Source organism: Siphateles boraxobius, unplaced genomic scaffold, assembly GCF_051911475.1.
Source record: "Siphateles boraxobius isolate OS27281-9 unplaced genomic scaffold, OSU_SipBor_1 2, whole genome shotgun sequence".
NCBI classification, from domain to species: Eukaryota; Metazoa; Chordata; class Actinopteri; order Cypriniformes; family Leuciscidae; genus Siphateles; species Siphateles boraxobius.
Genome location: NW_027508810.1, coordinates 10,204,195 through 10,225,389, shown reverse-complemented (window position 1 = coordinate 10,225,389; position 21,195 = coordinate 10,204,195). Strand labels below are relative to the sequence as shown.

The window sequence follows — 21,195 nt, the reverse complement described above, 5'->3', positions numbered from 1 at the left end:
TACAAAATGTATATTCACCATAGACATTCCCTTGACTTTTTAGTTTCTCCAGGCCTGGAAATCACCATTTTAAAAATTCATGCATGTTTGTGAGTCAGTAAGGGTTCTGTTGAGGTGAAAAATCTTTATTTCTGATCTCTATTTCCGCCTAGCTTTCATTTAGCTGCTCCTTTGGCCTACAGGGCCATTCTTTTACACTGAGTCCATAGTGTATTGAAACGTTCATGCCTTTCTGCCTTAATGTCCCCTGTGGCAGCCTCCATTGCCCATGAGAACTGCATTTCCCCCCTCCCTGTCTATCAGAGGAGTGTTTTCGTCCATTATGCATTCTGGCACCCAGTCAGTCATAGCGTGAGCACAACACCCCACTCCACTCGCTCCTGAAGCACACACACCCCAGTCTCTCAATCACCTGGCGACAATAACACATCTTAATCTTCTCCTCTCCTTTGTATGGAGCTCACATGGATTTATGGTAATTTAAGCGTAATACGTCAACGCACATTGAAGGGCTATTGAAAATCTTCCAAAGTTATTAAAGTGCTCATCATTTTCCAGGGATCCATAAAGATATTAGTCCTGTGCTGTGTTAGCAGAATCCATATTTCAAACAAACCAGAGATAATGAACTGTGAGCAACGCAATCATGTACACGTCCCAACTGGCCTACAATGGGGTTAAACGCACAACATGACTGAGAATAAATTCAATATTGTTATTCTTAATCTAATGAGCGGGTGGATATGTTCAGAATAGTACACGGCCATAATACTCATACTATTTCTGAAGTACATAGAAGGCATACTGTGTGCAATTGGTTCCGTGTGCATGATAGAATACCCATACAACCGCCAAGACGCGTAATACACAACAGAATAATGCAAAGTACTCAACTTGACTTTCCTTTTTAGTGTGACAAATGAAATAATTACATATTTAGTGTGAGCAGAAATAATTACAACTGTGATTTTAACATCCCGTCAAGGAAAGACTTGAATATGACCAGAAAAGGGAATGAAAAAAAATGCTAAATTGTTTTATTTTAATTAATCATAATTCAATTGAAAATGCTAAATAATGATATCTAGACACCACTCAATGTGCAATGTGAAGAGGTCAAGTGACAACAATAAAGCATACAATGTTGAAATGTTTATGGTTGTATACTGTCAACTGTTTTACTTAATTTAGAAAAATAGTAGGCATTATACAATATATAGTGTGCACTATTAGTAAACTAGCTGTTTAGGGGATAGTTACTTTTAAAAGTAATGCATTACAATATTGCATTACTCCCTAAAAAAGTAACTAATTTTGTTAGTTACTTTTTATGGAAAGTAATGTTACATTTGAGTTACTTTTCTCCGGTTGCTTGTATGAATTTATTAACAACAACAAAAAAGTTATATTTTTTGGAAAATGTAAAGGCCTTTTCATACAAAAAGTCCAAATTAAAAAAGGAAATGCAAATTCATGTCTGTACAGTAGAAGGCGCAGCTCAAACAAACCTTCAGCTGTGCTGCCGTTCTGAATCACAGAAGAATAGGATACAGGAGAAGAAACACAAATGTGTTGTATAACTAGTCATTTTAGCCTTTTAGTATGGTGGTATTGGATCATCGAAGTTCAGCAGCAAAGAATTTGGTTAATAAAGTGAGATTAAATACATAAGTATATTTGTGTTATTTAACATTTAATTACTGCAGGTTTGCGTAATAATCTGAGTTTGCATTTCACATTTTTTTCTCATATTGAGGAATACTGAATCTGTTTTTGTGAAAGTGAGATCAGTAAATGCATGTCCACATGTAGTTGCAAAACCATCATATACTCACGATTTCTCTCCACATGGTGACAGGAGACCTGTCAGTCAATTAATGGGAAAACTACCTCAGATATTTTGTTGTGAATTTAAAAGTAATGCATTACTTGTTACTTAAAAAAGTCATCTGATTACGTAACTCGTGTTACCTGTAATTACTGGTAATTCCAACTCAAGCCTTTCTGACTGAAGCCGCCGTTAAACGATAAGGAAAATTCTGTAAGATAATGGTTTAAGAGATATAAGCTTCATTGAGCTTTAATAATTTAATTTAGATACATTTTCATTATTGTTGACAATCATTACACAATATATATATTTACAGGTCATTATGAAATATCATTATAATTTACAGGATTTTATACAAAATTGCCTGACAGATGCCTTGATTGTATGATCCAGATCCTTCACATATTGTTAGTCAACTGAAGTGATAGTTACCATAAATTTGAGAGTAGCAATGATCGGTTTCTTGCTTAAATTCAACTGGTACACTTTGAGGCCTTTGAAAAAGATTCAGATCCTTTGTCCAATTTTTAAGAAGCAAGATTTTTTTCTTCAACCAAAGTCTTCAACATTAAGAAATCTAATACACCAAAAAATACGTTTAAATAATGAACCATAACATTAACATCTGATATTATAACTATTGAATCAGAAAGTTTCTTTTTTTTTTACCATGATGTAATATCAGCTACTAGTTTTCAACTTATATCTATCGATAGTGTTAATGGTTTACAGATATATTGCGTCTTTCTTCGTTGAGGTTAACTGGCCTCATCCAATACACCTATGTATTGAAAAACACTTGAGAGATGTCAAACAGCCGTGTCCCCTCCCCAGCGGCTTACCACACAAAGTTTATACAGTGTAGAGATGAGGACTGTTTAGCATTTACACGGCCAAGGTACTGTTGACACAGCTGGAGTGGACAGTGTGTCCAACCACCAGGGTAATGGTCCATGTCAGTCCGTCCTTTCCACATATGTCCTTAGTCGTGGCCCAGCCTGTGCGTATTTCCCCTGCATCAGATAAAACCTTCGTTTTAATAGGGCTGAGTTTCCTTGTTGGCCCAACATCAAAAAAAGAAGAAGAAGAAAAAAAAACAATAGTAAAAGGACCTGTTTTGAAAATACCCTGTATGGCTTCCTGACAGCGTCTTTGCATTGCATCCTGCAAACTCATTTGAAAGAACAGAAGAACCTTTAAAGTGTCAAATGAAAATGCATTGTGCTCCAGCTCTCTGCAAGAGATAAAGAAAACAAACCAAAGCATGCTTTTAAAAGATATCTGATATACAGCTTAACTATAGGAAAATAGACTTTCAAGACCGACTCCGTTTGTAAAGCTTTCTTGGATGCAGTTGGCTACGAAGTAAACATATACTAACCCAAAAAACAAATCCCTAAAATATATGCAAAGACAAGCATAAATATTTGATCCACAGAGTAATCTACATATGACAAATATAAGTGGTATATTGAAACTCTGGAACAAGCCCTGTACTGCATGTTTTTTCTCCAGTTACGCCGCCGATGTGTTTCCTCAATGTTTATGTCCAAAAAAATCGAAAGAGAGTCCATCCTGATGGTTTTTTTTTTACTTTGACTGTCTTTCCTTAGTCTTTCCACTATATATTTGAAGTAAATCAGCAAAAGGTGTATTGTTTTATTCTCTTTTTTACTCTTCTTTGTTTTCTTTTTTGGTCCGTTCCGCTCTCCGGAATCCTTTTAATGGACGTAGTAAAGCCAGTAAACTACGTTGAAGAAGGAAAAAACGGTGGGGAAGATCATTCTCGACCACTTGTCAATGGAGTTGACATCGGACAGGTCTGGGATGTTGACCTTGAGCTGGGAAGCCCGTCTCCTGAGCCTGCTTTTCTTCTGGGTGGCGTGGCGCTCCAGGGCGCTGTGGCCGTAGTTTTGCCGAGCCATGGCCGCCCGGCGGTACTGCAGGGTGGAGCTGTCGTAGGCTAGCATTGTGTTTCGCGGGTCACCAAGACCCCTGGACAGATCGGACGGCCCCATTTCGTTCTTCATCTCTACCGTGGTCAGCCGGATATCATCAGCGGTCATCTGTAGAGAGAAGAAACAGTGTAGAATCAGGTCTAAATATCAATCACTGTCTTCAAATGGCACGTTATTGAAGTCACGCTAAGGAGCCCTTTATAAGTCAACACTATATGTGCAAAACCAGCATTTTTCTAAGATCTGTGGGTAAGACATTTTTTAAAACTCTCTAGATGTAACTGGAAGCCGCCTTTACTTCCTGAACGTCTTCTTTTTGAATCACAGACCGCAGGCTAATGCTGTTTTTTCCATAAGTTGGAATGATGTACAATGATGGATATCATGAACTAGATGTTGAAAAATTGGACTGTCCCTTTAAAACTATGATGAATGCAGTACAACCATAGTTGGCAAATATACTATAGAGTAAATGAATCATCAGCGATAGTTACACTGCACTCATAGTAAGCTGTGAATAAAGCTTTTCAGGCAATAATATCCAGAGTTATTTCCGAATTTCAACCATAACATGGTTAAAATTCTGTCTGCATATAAATAAGCCAAATAAATGCAAATAAAAAAGGCAAAAACATGAAGGCAAAAGTCTAGATCAACAGTGAGGAATCAGGTTGCAGAGATGGAGGAAAGGAAAGGCCGGGGCAGGAAGGAAAGCATTTGGTTGCTTTCACTTTCCACGATAACCCTACTAAAAGACTGTTTTTACTGTTACATTGTTACAAGTGTTAATTTTAAAGTGTAATTTTAGGCTTTATTATATCTTAATAAGCTAGTCATCAAAATTAACCGGCAAAAGCTGCCCTTGAGATGTAAACATTGCTAATGTGGTTTGCTAAGTGCTAATGCTACTGTACAAAGTAACAAATGTTGCCTTTGGCTAGTGAGAATGCGATTTATTAGTATATTCAAATCATTTGATTTCATTGAGACTGAGTAATGCCTATTCGACAGATTAAGTGTTAGTTCCCCTTTGTGCTGATTAAAAAAATCTACATATAACCTTGAAAATATTCTAGCAGAATTTTCTAAATATGGTATAAAAGGTTTTCACTTAATTTTAACATTTTATACCTCGTTTGATTTGAATTATACTATATCATATACATGAATCTGCATTTTATTAACAATTGGCCACTTGGGTTTTAAATATATATAAAAATCTTGGCTATTTTTAAATTTTAGAGAACTTATTTTGTGCTAAAAAGGACCCCCAAAATCAAACTCTGCACTCTAAATTTCCAGACAGTTAAGACCCGTTCACACCAAGAGCGATAACTATAAAAGACATCTAATATATAAGGACAACTATATTACCATCCACATCAAGGGACGATGAAGTTTTGCCATCTGCCTCTTTAAATGCTTGAGCTCTTTAAAGTCAGTTGGATTCTGATTGGATGTCAGAAAAAAAATTCTGAAAGTGCCTCCAATTATATAGTTTCTGTGTGCTGTTATCGTTATATTTGTGGTGTTGACTTTCCTATTCTCATATAATGAGAATATAAATTATTATTAAAACTTATCATTATGCTTGGTGTGAATGGGCTTTTATGCTAACAAGCATACGCTGCTCAAAACGCCACGCTCGCCGATCAAACAGGAATGGGCATTTGGGAAAAGGCTCGGGTGCAAACAGTAACTGAAAAAAGGGCAGGACAACGTAATGTGGAAATGATGATGGCTACCATCATTACTCTAAAGGAATAACAGAAAGTCATCCAAAGAAATAATAATCAAACAAAAAGAGCTTGGGTATGTTTACTTCTGGTTGGTTATCGATGCAGAGCCATTGCATTTTTTTTTTGACTTCAGGTCAAATATTCAGTACCTTAAGTCTTTGTTCGCCTAGTCCTAATGCTGCATCCTCCGCAAAGATCGGATCCCACATCGAGTCATACCCGTCAATTTCCCTCTGTTTCATTCTGGCATAGAGAGCATCGTCTCTCTGAACTACACTTCCCACCAACCACTGCAAGCATACAAAATCAGCACTGTTATAGAGGTCGGCCGCACTCAAGAGAGAGACACAACTCTTTCAATGAGATTAGAAGGAAAGCCCTAGAGGCTCCGCCAGCCACGAGCTTGGACGCGGCCGGCCCGGCATGAGTGAGCGTGTCTGTTGTTTACAGCTAACAAAAGTCTGCGCAGATCTCCCAGATATTTCATCACATGTTTCTGAGGGTAAAAGCCCATTAGCTTGTGGTTGGTGAACAAGCTTATGCCAGTGGAAAAAATACAGCTATACATCCGGTGTTTTAGCAATCTCCAAAGACCACTGACCCTGAAAGGACACTGATAGAAGTCACAACATATTACCTCAGAGAACTGACCACCTACTGACCAGAGGGATTTTTTAAACAAACCCTAATGATGCACGGCGTGTGTGTGTGCGGTCAGCTCGGCAGTACCTTGTTGGGGTCGTTTCTGAGTTTCTCATTGTTGGCCGTGGCGGCTTTTTCCGCCGCCTTCTTCTGCCGCTGAGGGCCTCTCCCGAAGAAGATATAATTGACGAAGGCGTACTCCAGCAGCGCCAGGAACACAAAGACAAAGCAGCCCATCAGGTACATGTCTATGGCTTTCACATAGGGAATCTTGGGAAGGGTCTCTCGCAAGTGAGTATTAATGGTGGTCATGGTCAGCACGGTGGTGATACCTGGAGTTCAAAGAAAGTGTTCAAGGATAATTAAGCACAGTACTGTGAAGCTCAAGTCAATTGCAGCTTTATATAACAAGAGACGTAATTATCCAGCAAGTACTGAGTAGGAGCTGCCAACTAAGCAATTACAGAGGTTATTCATGTGTCATCTTCAAACTTGAAACCATTATGAAAACTTTGACAACAATAAACTTGAACACAATGGGCTACTGCAAATGCAAACTGAAATGATGTGCTGCAAGCTACAGCACTCCCAGAGAGAAGCATTAAGATATACTTAGGCCCTGTTTACACCTGGTATTAAGATGCGTTTTGGTCGATCGGATCACAAGTAGACGGTGTAAACGGGCTCTACAACGTTTTGAGGTTGTCCACTTTCAAGCACTTTCAGAGGTAGATGAAAACGCATTAGACCGGATTGCTTTCGTATTGTAAACGCTCATGTGGTCGAATGTGTTCGAACAGCCACAAAAGATCGCCTACTTTCCGCCTACTGACCTTCTGCCTAAACAATACAGGAATTGCGCTAGCCTGAGGGGATTTAAACTGTGTCGCCTGAAGACCCAGATGTTTGAAGATGAAAAACCTTCCAAGCACAATGTTCTCTCACCATTCCTGATTTCTAACACACACTCACAGCGTTCGGCTGGTCTTGTGGCTGTCAAAGCAGAAACGAAAGCTGATGTTCTCCGTATGTTTTTCTGTCGTCTCCGGGCGCGCTCATATGTAAATTGCATGAGCTTATTTGGTCCATTAGATCGAAAGATCTGAAAATGCCCATACATTTACCTTCTCCTCGAAGAAATCAGGACAGAAGTGGTTGAAAGTGGACAAAAGATGTGGATTAAAACATAAGGTGTAAATGTAATGTAATCTACCTCGTCTACTTGTGATCCGATCGAACAAAACACATCTTAATACCAGGTGTAAACAGGGCACTAGAGATGTGTTCAGTGGCACTATTCTTATCCTACACAGGGTTATGGATTTCAACAAAGGATGATTTCAGGTAGCACTCATGTGATACGAGCATTGCAGGACGAGTTACATGACGAAGATTAATACTTGGGTTTAGGGGTTTGTTCGATCTTGTTTAAATTTCGGTACGCAATGTTTCGCTACATCAGTGATTCCTCAAATCCTGTGACTTATTCACCTGATAGATATTTTGAAGAATAGAAAGTTAAAATGAACTGCATTTTTTTTGTAAGTTTATAAATATTTTTACTGTTAATTTAATGCATCCTTGCTGAATAAAAGGATTCATTTATTAAAAACAAATATTACGGTCCCCAAACCTTAAATAACGGTAGGGCATCTAGAGACCAGAATAGACCAGAGATTTGAGACTGGGCTCTTTTGACTTGAGCAAGTAAGCAGCTGCCTAGCAACCACTCGGAACACCCTAGCAACAAGCTAAAACAGTCTACCCAGAACACAGCAATGCTAAAAAACACCTAGACCCCCATCATGGTGGTGACTTTTGCACAGGCAAGCACCAACGACATTTTCTTAAGAAAATGTCAAAATCTAGTAATATGATGGATTTCCACCTCTAAGCTCACCTCTAACCATGTGCCAAATTAGTCGAAAACAATTCATCAGCATTTTTCCCATATTCCCAAATGTTTAATTTGTTCAGCATCATCTCTGATGTCACACATTAAGCTTTAGCACACGTTGACTGAAGAAAGCTCAAGCAATTCATTTTGAAAAGAGAGAGAGAAGGAAGGAGATAGAGAAAGAGCTGTCAAGTCTGTAATAGAGATGCTGTATTTCTGTTTAAACAATACAGCAGGGTTGAGACATATGTTTCCTTGTCACATGCCCCTCACTGCAGACAGATTAATTTTGACAAGTTCACCCAAACACAAAAGGCCCGGCCTTCCTATCATCAGTGATCTATTCTCCCCGTCTCCCCACCTCTCATCCCCCACCCCAGTATCAACATCAGAAGAAGCCATTTTGTCATAATGGCAGGAACATGGCCCTGGACATAAAACACGTCAGTAAAGACCGACCGGAGGAAAGTTTGTCAGCTTAATCAGCAGTAATACATCAGCGCAGATCAGGAGAGGCTACAGAGCGCTCCTAATAGAGTTTGGAGCGGGAGGGAGGGGAGCACTGGCAGCGCAGCATCTTCATTGGAGTGAGGCAGATTTAAGACCCACTTGAGTCCAAGCATCATACAATTTCATTTGCAATTTGAGCTTCCTCTTTGGAGCACAGGCAGGTACTGCACGAAGGAAACCACAACCGCAGTGTCTCACTAGTTAGGAGATGGAAATTAAAAAAAGACTCATTTGTCTCTAGTGTTTCTGAGGAGATATTGTCTCAAAACTGTCCTCTGATTTGCAAGTCTATCAAAGATCTGTGTCTATCAATATGCATTCAAACATTTTTCTCTACATTCTTCTCAACAAATATTGGGAGAAACATCTGAGTTGATACTTAGATAAAACAAAGGAACCCAGCAGGTCTAGGTCTCTTGAGCAATGAAAGAACAACCTCTGAGCAGGTCTCGTCCTGGGAACAGATGTATTAAGGTCACCTTGATTTTGCCAAGACATGTTTCTGTATCAGTATCCTTGTCGATCCTGAAACAACATTCTTGCCTACATGGAAAACTGCAGTAGAACGCCTGATGCACAGTAAACTAGAAACACTTTCACAAAGTCAGAAGTTTAAATCTGATTGGCAAACTTCTACCGGATTTCCGGGAGCCTGATGTGTGGTGGCGTGTAATGGTTTGCCAGGAAACAAATCAGTGCTCACTAAGTCAGTGTATTTTTAGTGCGTGTTCAACTTCACACTTGACATGTTTGGCTCAATTAAACCCTGGTGCGATTGCTCTGTTAGTGCTCTGTCAATTTAAATAACTGTGAACGCTGCCATCTGAACCATTGTGCGCACCTAACCTTAAAAGATGAGTTTCTGTCCACTTCCAAGCAAACTCTGGTGTGGTTTGAATGATATATGAACACAACACAGACCAAAGACATGTAAACAAACCAAAAACTGGACATGATGTCACAAGATGCGACCCTAAAAAGGACAGAATTCTCAAGCATGCCTGTTTTTTTCTCATCATAGTTGTTATGTTGCCCATCACAGTTCAGTACAGGCATCAGAACCTGATGAACCAGTCTCCTCACAGCAGATCAAGAGATAAGCTCTTCACAAGTTCTCAGCTGGTCAAAACACTATCATATGTAGGCTACGCACATACAACAAGCGCGTTTTGCTTTGCACACAGCATTGTTTTGGATGTTCTGTAAGTTCCGTCGCGAAAACAATGTCATAAAAACAACCAATCAGGTTGATAAAGAATCCCTATGCCTTTAGGTTCGGTGTTAAAATGCCTATGTGAATGGTTCAGGAATAAATGTTTTTTTTTTGGTCCGGAACAAACAAATCAAGTGAACCAAACTACAAGTGTGTACACACCCTTAATCATGAAAATTGCTTGTAGGCACTAAAAAGTGTAGAGATGTGCTTTAAACATACGTGTACTGGGAGACTCTAATGGCTTTTAACGAAGTAAACGCCATTGAAATAATCAGTGCTTATTTGTTTTAGGTGTATTAAAAAAAACTTCACAGACATCTCCAACTAATTTCTCATGGGTTTGTAATGCAGATTGTTGCACCATTATTTCCTTTTAAGCCACCATGATATCAAAATAGACAATTCTTATTTTTGTATGGAATATTGCCGTATTTATTATGAATGATTTATCTAAGAACATTATGTTTTTATATTTCATGTGCCTGGTAATCTTTAATTAAAATAACTTCCACTCCCTCTTGAAGCAATATCTCTTCTCTGATGACATGTTTACTGGCGTGAGGGCGGGTCACTCACATCAGATCAATCAATCAAAAACCACAACCATCCAATCAGTTCCCCATGGGCAAAATCAACTCCCGCCCTACATTTTTTCTTGTTCGAGAAGCCGTTTCACTCGAATATAAGTCACAATAGGGAAGAAAGGACACAAAACTATTTCATACCTAATGTAATTTTGATGCCAATCTTTAAGGAATGATGTATGGTTATACTCTATTGTTATTTAAGTGACCTTTAACCGTACCTAAAAATGATGTTGAACAAATTAAGTTACTGGTCGCTTTACAGACAACATTTTCCTACTCAACTCTTTATCCGCCCTTGATGGAATTTTCCATCATTTATAAGACAATGCTTCTCTGTCATACAAAAAACGAAATTCACGGTTATACGATAGGGGGCGCTGTTCGCATCTTCTGAAAGAGTGTAAAATCTCCAGATCAAAACATGGGCAAAAAAGGTGCAAGAACAAGCGATAAAACATTGCCTATGCACATTGTTGTTTTTGAAGAAAAAAACATAATTTTCTTAGCTTTTTTGATTAATTTTTTGCTGAAACACCCACACCCATATTTTTTTTGTGATATTCATACGCAAAAAAATAAATATCTGGGGGCCATGAAACTTTTATTAAAATGATCAAACCGCTGGCGGTGTCTGGCAACTTGTTTTTAAATGTCGGCGGGGAAAGAGTTAAGCGGGCGGTCCTTTGCCAAATGAAAAGCGACTATAGAGCCCTAACCTCTTGGCGTCAGTTAAAAATCTGGCTACGCAAGACTATTGGACTTCAAACTATTAAACTTGCTTGACATCACACAAATATGACGCCACTCTGGAGTATGTAGAAATTAATGACATTTGAGGAACTGCAAATAATCAGTGAGTCAAAAGCTCCAACATTATAAGATATATTTAGCAAGTGTTTGAAAAGAATGATGTGTAAAAAAAAAAAAAACAGTGCAGAAAATCTCACACCTGCAAAATGAATGTGTATCATCACTTATTCTCTGCTGACTTCTTGTTTCCATGTACGTCATCTTTCGAGTGGGGAGTAAATGGAACACCTCTGGAAATCTGAGATATCATCAAGTAGGAATATCCCACATTTGACTATAAATGGTACCTAAAATCAGATTTGTTAATAGAGCGCTGCAAGCATGACTCCTAAATCCCAGAAACGAGTTAGCATTTTAGCACTTCCATCGTCCCGAAGTCAATGGGTTTTTTAATGGGTTGTTGGTTAAATGCCTGAAATAAAGCCGCTTTTACAGCCTCATTATGTTTATAATCACACGCTGACAAACTATTACACCTTAAACTTTCATGGAAAAATGTTTTTAAATAAAGACTGAAGGTTGTCTGAAAGTCATCAGACTGTGATGTATTTCGTTTATATATATGTTTAGCTTCAAAATTCAAAATGCTAATTTTTGATTGAAGATTATCATGATTAACAAAATGTGTAAGAATCATAGACTTTTGTTAGTCACAGAGCTTATTTTCTGCAATAATCCGAAAGTCAACGGGAAAAAAATCCTATTGGTTTTTAGTTGAGGGAACCAGGGTGACAAAAAAAAAACATCATCACTGCAGCACTCAATAGGAATGTTGTTCCAGGACCAACAAGGATGTTGATACAGAAACATGTCTTGGCAAAATCACAGTCACTGATGTATTACTCGACTGCAATGAGAGGCTGTAAAACAAGTACCAGAAATCCAAAGAACCACCATAGCCAATCCCTGAGCATAGAGAATAAAGATATAGTACAGAGTGGTCACCAGGAGCCCAGCAAACATCTCCAGCAACTCAACTCGCATATTGAGGGTATGCAGTCAGTCAACACACATCACTTGATCAGATGTCCCACCTAAAGCCACACGGGCAGCAGAAGCATCGTAGTTGATCCAGAAGGATACCCAGGATAGGATTGTGATTAGGATTGAGGGCATGTAGGTCTGCAGGATGAAGTAACCAATGTTCCTCTTGAGTTTGAAACTCAGAGACAGGCGTGGATAAGAACCTGGTCCAAAAAAACAGAGAGAAGGACAGATTCATTCATGCTCTATTGTAAAATCTAGAGATGCTTGATTTTGGAAATTGCAATAATCTTACACTACCATTCAAAAGTTTGGTATCTATATGTATTCTTAATTTTGAAGACATCTCTTATCTTCACCAAGCCTGCATTTATTTGATAAAAAATAACAGCGATATTGATCCAGTAACAACAATTTTGTGGAATATTATTACAATTTAAAATAATTGTTTTTAAATTTAAATTAATCATGTGATGTCAAAGCTGAATTTTCAGCATCACAAGATCCTTCAGAAATCATTCTAATATGATGATTTTCTGCTCAAGAAACATTACTTATTATTATAAATGTAAAAAAAAGACTTTCTGCTGCTTATTTTTATTGTGCAAACCTGGATAATTTCTTTTCAGGATTATTTGATTAATAGAAAGCTTTTTTTTTTTAAACAAATATTTTGTAGCATAATAAATGCTTTACCATCACTCTTAATCTATTTAATACGTTCTAGCTGAATAAAATAAAAAAAATGTATCCCTAAAATTTTTAACAGTGACATCAATAAACAGATTATCAATAAACTGTTTTTTAACATCAGCCTTTTTCTTGCTCTTTGCAGACTGCTGATAGCTTTAATTTGATAAATCAATGCATTGGTCCATCTCTGGTAAACAAACAGGCCACCACAAATATATATTAGGTGGCAGAACAGGTCACAATAATAAGCGCAGTGTCTGAGAATGTGGGTAGTCAGACAGCCAGACTGCATTACTTTATCTGTTCCTGAAAGGCAGACCAGTGATGATAATAAGACTGGAGAAAAACACAAATTATGTGCACTTACTCACATGCTTACTCATCGCATACATCGCTTCAAGGTTTAGCAAAAGGACACTGTAACTATATATACGCATGCAATAACATCTGCACCACAGCATTTCAGTTTGTAATAATTTCATGGTTAAAGTGTAGGGATCATACCAGGACAGGGCGGTAACACAGTATATTGGCCTTCTGTGTGCTCACAGATGCTGCTGTACGGGAAGCCTTTGAATGTGGCTCATAAACAATTGAAAGAATTCAGAGTGAGACCTATCCATTTTATAATAGTAGTTTACCTTTTGTCTTAAACTCGAGTCTTGAATAATCATATCTTTTGGTTTGTGTCCTTCAAGGTTCAAATGAAAAATAAAAGAAATGAGATGAAATACCTTTCATTTGTAAATATATAATTTGCAGGATGATTAACTGTCGCATGTACCGTTCTCGTAATAAAACTGCTCATACTGTGATATAATATTCTGGTCATACCGCCCACCCCTACAGTAGATCAAACATTACTTTTGAACAGATCTGACTCATGCTCCCAACTGTACAACACACAGAAAAGAGAACAAATTCAACCTGTGGAGAAAACCACGTTCTTCGAGATGAGTTTGTAGTCCACGATGGAGAACTGAGGCAGTTCTATCCTCTCCACCCCCGTAACGGCTCCGTTTCCCCCTCGCCAGTAAAACTCGATATCATCTGTAGTGTAGCCATCTGGAAGATCCCAACCACATGTGTGTTAAAACAAACCTTTACATCTCCATATATATGAGCACACATGAGGAACAGCAGCAGGAAATGAGCTCTGGATAAAGACTATTACTTCCTACTGCAAACAAAACAGGGCCTAAAAGGATTGGGTTTTTATTATCGCATTTTTGTCCAGTCAAAGGAGGTGGTTACCCTGCTTTGTTGATTATCATCCTCAGGAGTTCAATTTAAATATTATATATTATAAGAAAAAAAAATGTTTCTATGGATTTACATTAATACATTATTTTCAATCATTTTTTTTTCAACCAATATTTTGGGCATGTCTGAAAACATACTTAACTTAATAACTATGCAAATAGGGGTAACAGGATAGTAGATGTAGCCTAAATTAAAATGTCACTCAACAACTAGTTGAGAACAAAAGGTTGTTTTTTAAATACTGATAAATTACCCACTCACACATATAATTTATTTTTCCTTACAATAACTTGGGTAACAGGGTCGAAGGCTGAGATTTGACAAATGTAATCAACAAGAAAATGGAATGAGGTTGTTTATGTGTGGAAAACATCCATATTATGTTATTTTTACAACAATTCATTTAAAAATATATTTTAATATTGTCAAAATACCGATGTTGTACGTTTCTTTAACAGTTTAACCAAGAAGGTTAACCTCTGGTGCGACAAACCAAAATCTAAAGAGGAAAACACGTTTTTTGATGGTTTTTGATTAATCGTTTTAACTGTGTTGAAGTCAGTCATGAGCAAAACATATTAAAAAATGTACTTAAAATTGCTTTAATTGTATTCTTCTCTTATTTCAACGTAAATTTCAATTCAAAATGCTTTGGGCCATGAGGCCAATTTCACACTCATGAAATTAAAGCGAGGCAATTCTTAAATTCTACATTTTGCAACACAATCCAATACTCCTCGCAACCAAAAACATGCTATCTGTGTTTTTAATACTCAACGGGACACCAAAGTGCACCATATTATGGAAAGTGCAGTATAAATATTGACGGTGACATTTAGATTTCAAAACAAGTAATCATTAAATTATGTAAGGGGACAGCTGGTTATGAAACAGACACGAATTCACATCCGTGAAGGAATGTGTGTGTTTGCTTGTTCTCCGTCCTCGCTAAGGTTCCTTCTCCGTCTGTACCAGTTTGTCTGCGTGCAACTTATAATGAGAACCAGTGACCTATTTAGTGTATTGAATAATTAAAGATGAGCTTCAGATTTCTTCATATTCAAGGGAGTTATCTCTGCATGACTTAGCAACCAGGTACAGACTTAAAAAGGCCAACAAAGCTGCAGGCCTTATAAAGCATTAATGAACTACTCGGCGACAAAGATAACAAATACAGCTTTTTCCATTCGGTTTAATGGGCCAGAGAGCATGAGATGTAAATACGACAAAGAGCTTCAGCCATGTGACAATCATAAGATATGTCTTCTTAGCGTGGGGGAGCGTTTGGAGACCATAACCACGTACGGTTGAGTCGTGTTCACCCCGCAGTCTGAAAAGGCTTTTAAACGGCGAGCAGACGAAAAGCGAGAGAGCGCAAGAGAGAGAGAGAGAGACTCTAGAGGAAACTGCTGCTGGACTGGGAAGGACTGGTGTTTCACTTTCCATTAAAACTATTATCTCTGTGCCACCGCATCTGATTCTGTCAATTGACTGGCTGATTACCGTCAATAGATCACATCACTTTACTCTGCTCTGAGGGGTTACTGCTACTGCTCCGTTATTCCCTCAGGGCCTCCAAAGAAAAAGGACGAGAACAAGGCGAGCTGGAATCCACATCAGAGGTGACTGACTCGAGTGGAGAGCTGCTACTTCCCTATGCTTTAAAATCTGTTTCTGAATGGCGCCCATTAAAAATGTATCAAGAATCAAGATTATCAGGGAAAAGTAGGCTTAGGCTTGTGTCTCATTAGCCTGCATGAAATAGCACAGGCTGACACAAAACATTTCTCTTCCAGGATGTTACATCCCAGACCTCTGCTTTCTGACACCGAGCACGGATATGCAGATGAAATTTATGAGGAAAAACACGCAATTGTGCGTGCAGTGTGTGCATGCGAAAGGGCTGAGACACTGGAAAAGAGAGATCGATGAGAAACAAGAGTGTGGGAGAGAAAATGAAAGACAAGCAGGGCTGCGCGCCATGCGGAATTGAGTCCAGAATGCCAAGTTTATTCAAGTTGAATTTGATTAGCCAAAAACAGGATGCAGTATTCTATATTAAAGAATTATAAATAAATTCTATTTTATATATATATATATATATATATATATATATATATATATATACACACAGTCAAACCAAAAATTATTCAGAAACCATATATAATGTTTGATATTGATTTAATAGTGGGTGTAGCACACTATAGTTCATTTTTGCAAGTTAGGATAGCAAGATTTTGGTTTGACTGTATATATATATATATATATATATCTTTTTTTTATTATTTTTTTTTATTATCTCATTGGCTGCAGGATCAGTAGAGGCCAAATCAACTTGTGCCATGTGGTAGTGATGTGATTGCTTCGAAACTAGAATTTCATGACTGAACTTGATATTATACACACACACACACGTTTAGTTAGTTATCTAAAATAGGGACATTCCATAGATGTAATAGTTTTTATACTGTACAAACTGCATATTATATCCCCTTACACTAACCCTACCCATAAACCTATCCATCACAGGAAACTTTCTGAATTTTTACAGTTTTTAAAAACTTTAATTATTATATTATATTTTGGGGATTTTGTCAAGTTTTGGTCACTTCTAGGTACAAATTTGTCTCCAAAATACAGTTAAGTAGGTACACACACACATATACATGTTTGTATGTGTATTTGATAATTGTATTAATCGCTTTAACCGTGTTGAAGTTAGTTACGAGCAAGAAATATATTTTACATATAAAAAATAAATGTGCATATTTAGCATATTACATACACTATATATTATATGCATATTCCTTTGACTGTTTTCCACATGCTTTGGGCCATGCTCAATTCAATTCAAATTGACACTCATGGAATAAAAGTGAGCCGATTCTCAAATGAAAAATCACCCTGAAGAGAAGAGATGGAATGAGTTAAAGAAGTGGGAAAAGAGACAGGAATGGAGGGATAGAGCGAGAGAACGAGGGAGAAACAGAAGACTGCAAAATGTGTTAGTAGCTGAAGGAAGCCAAGCCTGACCCTCACTGTTTTTGTGCTGCTTAACGCTTCTGGCAACTTAATGATCAAACGGAGGCAGCCTGCGCCTGAGCATCACATCACAGCGCTGTAATCCATGACTCCAGGGACGCAGATAACACACTGAGAAGACCTCTCATTCTTCTCCTATGTCTCGCACTTTTTATTACAAGAAAAATTGCGTTACACACAATTACAGGCAATAATGACAAAATAGAAAGCCCATTCATCTTGATAAAGAGGGAGATGATTAGCTTTTGTTATGGCTGTAAATGCATAATTTACCATTGCTGTCATTGCACAGCCGAACAACCACATCATCTGTGTTTAAAGGTTCTGGCATCAGATGGGTCTGACTGAGAGATTACCGGTTAGCGGTTGAACCTGTTTTTAACATCCTTTTCTATTTAGTCAGTTGTGTTATATAGGGTTTACAGATCAATGGCAGCACTTCTACAGAACCCGACAACACTATTAAACCACTGTGCGTTCGACAAGAAACAACAGTGTTCACAGGTAGAGTGACTTACTAGCTACATAAATTATTCAGCTGTTTACCTAATAGCCAATCACTCTCAAGGTTGTAGCATTTAAAGTTTAATAAGCTTAAAGGGATAGTGAAATGAAAAAGAAAAAATGAAAATTAGCCCATGATTTACTCACCCTCAAGTCATTCTAGGTGTATATGACTTTCTTCTTTCAGACGGATACAATCAGAGTTATTTAGAAAATATCCTGGCTCTTCCAAGTTTTATAATGGCAGTGAATGGCCATTTCTGTTTTTAAGTCCATAAAAGAGCATCTATCCATCATAAAAGTGATCCAAACTGCTCCGGGGGGTTAATAAAGGCCTTCTAGAATTTTACTTTGTAACGTGTTAAATATAGATATTTTTCTTACACAAACGCATCGCTTCGCTTCAAAAGGCCTTTATTAAAACCCGGAGCCGTGTGGAGCACTTTTATGATGGATAGATGCACTTTTATGGACTTCAAAACATAAACAACCATTCACTGCCATTATAAAACTTGGAAGAGCCAAGAGATTTTTTTATATATATAACTATATAATTATATCCATCTGAAAGAAGAAAGTCATATACACCTAGGGTGACATGAGGGTTAGTAAATCATGGGCTAATTTTCATTTTTGGGTAAACTATCCCTTTAATGTTACATAGTAGTTACAGCGTTGCATAAATATGAAATTACATTTGTTATTATATTATTATTATTATCAATATATCATAATAATAAAAATAATACCATTATATTTATGACCTAAATTATTAATATTTTTTTTATAATAATATAATATAATATAATATAATGGTATCATATATATATATATATATATATATATATATATATATATATATATAATATATAATAATAATAATAATAATAATAATGTATATATATATATATATATATATATACACGTAATACAATACATTATTATTACTACATATATAATTTTTTAAATAATATTTTTTTCATTATTAAGTGAATTTATTTTTCATTATTATAATTAAATAAAATAAAATAAAATAGTTCAACATGAAAATAAATGCTAGAAAAATCCTGAAAACAGTATAATTTGACCTCTAGTCATAGCATAAATACAAGTTAATACAAAAAACAACAACAAACTATTTCATAATAATACAATCATTTATACATTATTACTATTATAAAGAATAATATTATTATGAAATATTTTATTGTTTTTAATCATTTTTCAAAACATTTTTTTTAAAAACACTATCGGTTGACCTCTAGTCGGGGTGATGATGAAACCCAGATGCATCGATCTGGTACAGTGAGAGAATCTGAGCTGGGTCAAGAAGGATAAAACGGTGCAAGACTCACAGCTCTCGATCTCCAGCGTGCAGTTCTGCTCATCCAGCGGGTACCGCCTCAGGTCCATCATACAGGCAGCGGTGGTGGTGATCCTGAATGCAAAGCAGAGACAAGGGACTGTGGGGATTACTGACGCTTCTCAAGGACAACAGAGACAAGGCAGGGCTAGAGCAACCCTCCTCCCGTTCCCTCCATCTATATAAACAGACCAGTCTCACATCTAAAGATCAGTGTGACATGAAAAAGACTGGTGGGCCACAGCCTAAAAAAATGGGTTGCAGATCTGTTTGGAATTAGATGGTGTTTAGAACAGTTGTTTTTCTATTCTATCATTCAATCAAATAAAAGGTACAATGAGCAAGAATGGGAGAGGTTTTGACGTTCATCTGGAGTGGACAAAGTCCTCATTACCTGAAGGAAAACATTTGGTCTTTTGAGGCTGACCCAACTGCTGCAGCATTTTCACAGGAAATTAAAAAGAGGTCTGGAAACTAAAATGTAATAGATGTCCCTGAACTTCATGTGGGTTGTGAAAACTTAATCTGGAGAACTGCTTATCATTAATAATTTAGTTCACAATTCAATTCGGAAGCCTTTTACATGAATTCTCCAATGGATGGGAGTGCAACTTTGTTTTCGAGTTTTTAGGGGGGGGTTTCTTTTTGCCAGAGAAATGTGAAAGTATTCACCCTGGTTTTAACCAAATTGATTGCAGGAAATGATATTTAGGGAAAAAAAATCAATTTAAGGTCGGCGTGAAACAGAAGCTGCAATAGTCTTTTCTTCCCTATTGAGATGAATATACGAATGAAACAGTTTCTGGAATGAGGGAAAAATGTAGGGTGGTACTTGATTTCGTCCTGGGGAATAGTCTGGATCGTAGGAAGCTGGGCGTTCTGAATTATCTGAATCTGAATGTCAGTTTGCAGTCAGTTGAGGAGGATATTTAGTCCCACCCTCCGTCAAGACACATAATGAGAAGAAGAGATGCCGTTTGGAGCATGAATTTCAAAATAATGATGTGCATAGATAAATCATTTATAATAAGCACAGCAACATTATGTAGCAAAAAACCAAAAAGAATTGTCAATTTTGATTTCACAGTGACTTTAACATGTCACAATCATTTTACACTTCTTTGTGACATTTCAAAGTTTCATGGAAGTTTCAAAGTTAATTAATTAATAAGTCATTAATAAAAAATAAAAAAATTAAAATCTTTGAATGAGTAACACTTCTGTCAATCAACCTTCCTCAGGCTTACAAAACACATAAGGTGTGAGACTTTTGTTTTGTGTGTCATTGTACATTTGGGTGTAGAATTGTATTTTCGTTTTTCCTTTCGTAATTGAAGGCGTGGTGAATAATATTACTAACGGCTGATTGTACTCTACATGATCTGTTCTCAAATGTGCTTACATTTTTGGAAGGTTAATTTAACCAAAACTTTGTTTTTTTACCGATTAAAATTTTTCTAGTTAATTGTAATTTCATCCAACACATCCATGATTGATTCAGGTGTGCTAGGCAGTATATATTTTTGAATTTTGGTGGGTTGCAATTTTTAATCATACAGTCAGCATTGTCAGCATATAGTGAGAACAAGCCTCATCTCTTTCTTTGTTCACAACTATACGGTCATAAATCAGCATGCTAAAAACATCAACACTCTGGAGATTCCTAGTGCACCAGTCGGCAATCACAATTCCACAGGAAGCGCTGTGGAAGTACTGGGAGCTCTGGGAAATCAGGAAATTAGGCCAAGATGGCAGAGGTAAAAATAACGGGCTATTTATAGGTCGCTACATCATCAGCAAAAAGTCTCTGTGCATTTCTGATGTCTAAAAGATGGATAGATTAGAGAGATATTGGTCCCTCTAGCTGATGAGGTTTGGCGTCTCTGGAAGCGTGTTGTTGGAAAGCTGTGAGAAGAGTTAGAAGAGGAGAGACACATGGAGCCTCGATGTCCCTCAAGTTGATCAGCCTCATGATAACTTCCTCTTTCTCTGTCTCTCTCTCTTCTATCTCTCGTTCTCTCTCTCTCTCTCTCTCTCTCTCTCTCTCTCTCTCAACATTGTTAACCCTTACTCTCTCGCTCTCATCTCTGAACCCCTCTTTTATCTTCTCCGTCTCTTTACATCTTCTTCATTTCTTTCACTACGTACAGTACGTC

The 21,195-nt window shown here is 37.2% G+C and overlaps 1 protein-coding gene across 2 annotated transcripts in view; it reads right to left on the bottom strand.

Annotated features, from left to right (window-relative positions):
- Positions 1 to 2,053: 2,053 nt before the first annotated feature.
- gabrb2a (gamma-aminobutyric acid type A receptor subunit beta2a) overlaps positions 2,054 to 21,195 on the bottom strand; it is a 43,427-nt gene continuing 24,285 nt past the window's right edge. The window contains exons 5-10 of one of the 2 annotated variants that reach the window (XM_077235863.1): positions 19,032 to 19,114; positions 13,795 to 13,932; positions 12,225 to 12,377; positions 6,258 to 6,502; positions 5,678 to 5,818; positions 2,054 to 3,897 (exon numbers count right to left, since the gene is read on the bottom strand). In XM_077235863.1, the coding sequence (XP_077091978.1) occupies positions 3,553 to 3,897; positions 5,678 to 5,818; positions 6,258 to 6,502; positions 12,225 to 12,377; positions 13,795 to 13,932; positions 19,032 to 19,114 (1,105 nt within the window). In that variant the 3' untranslated portion in view covers positions 2,054 to 3,552. The remainder of the gene's footprint in view (positions 3,898 to 5,677; positions 5,819 to 6,257; positions 6,503 to 12,224; positions 12,378 to 13,794; positions 13,933 to 19,031; positions 19,115 to 21,195) is intronic. The other variant, XM_077235864.1, reaches the window with a different exon arrangement.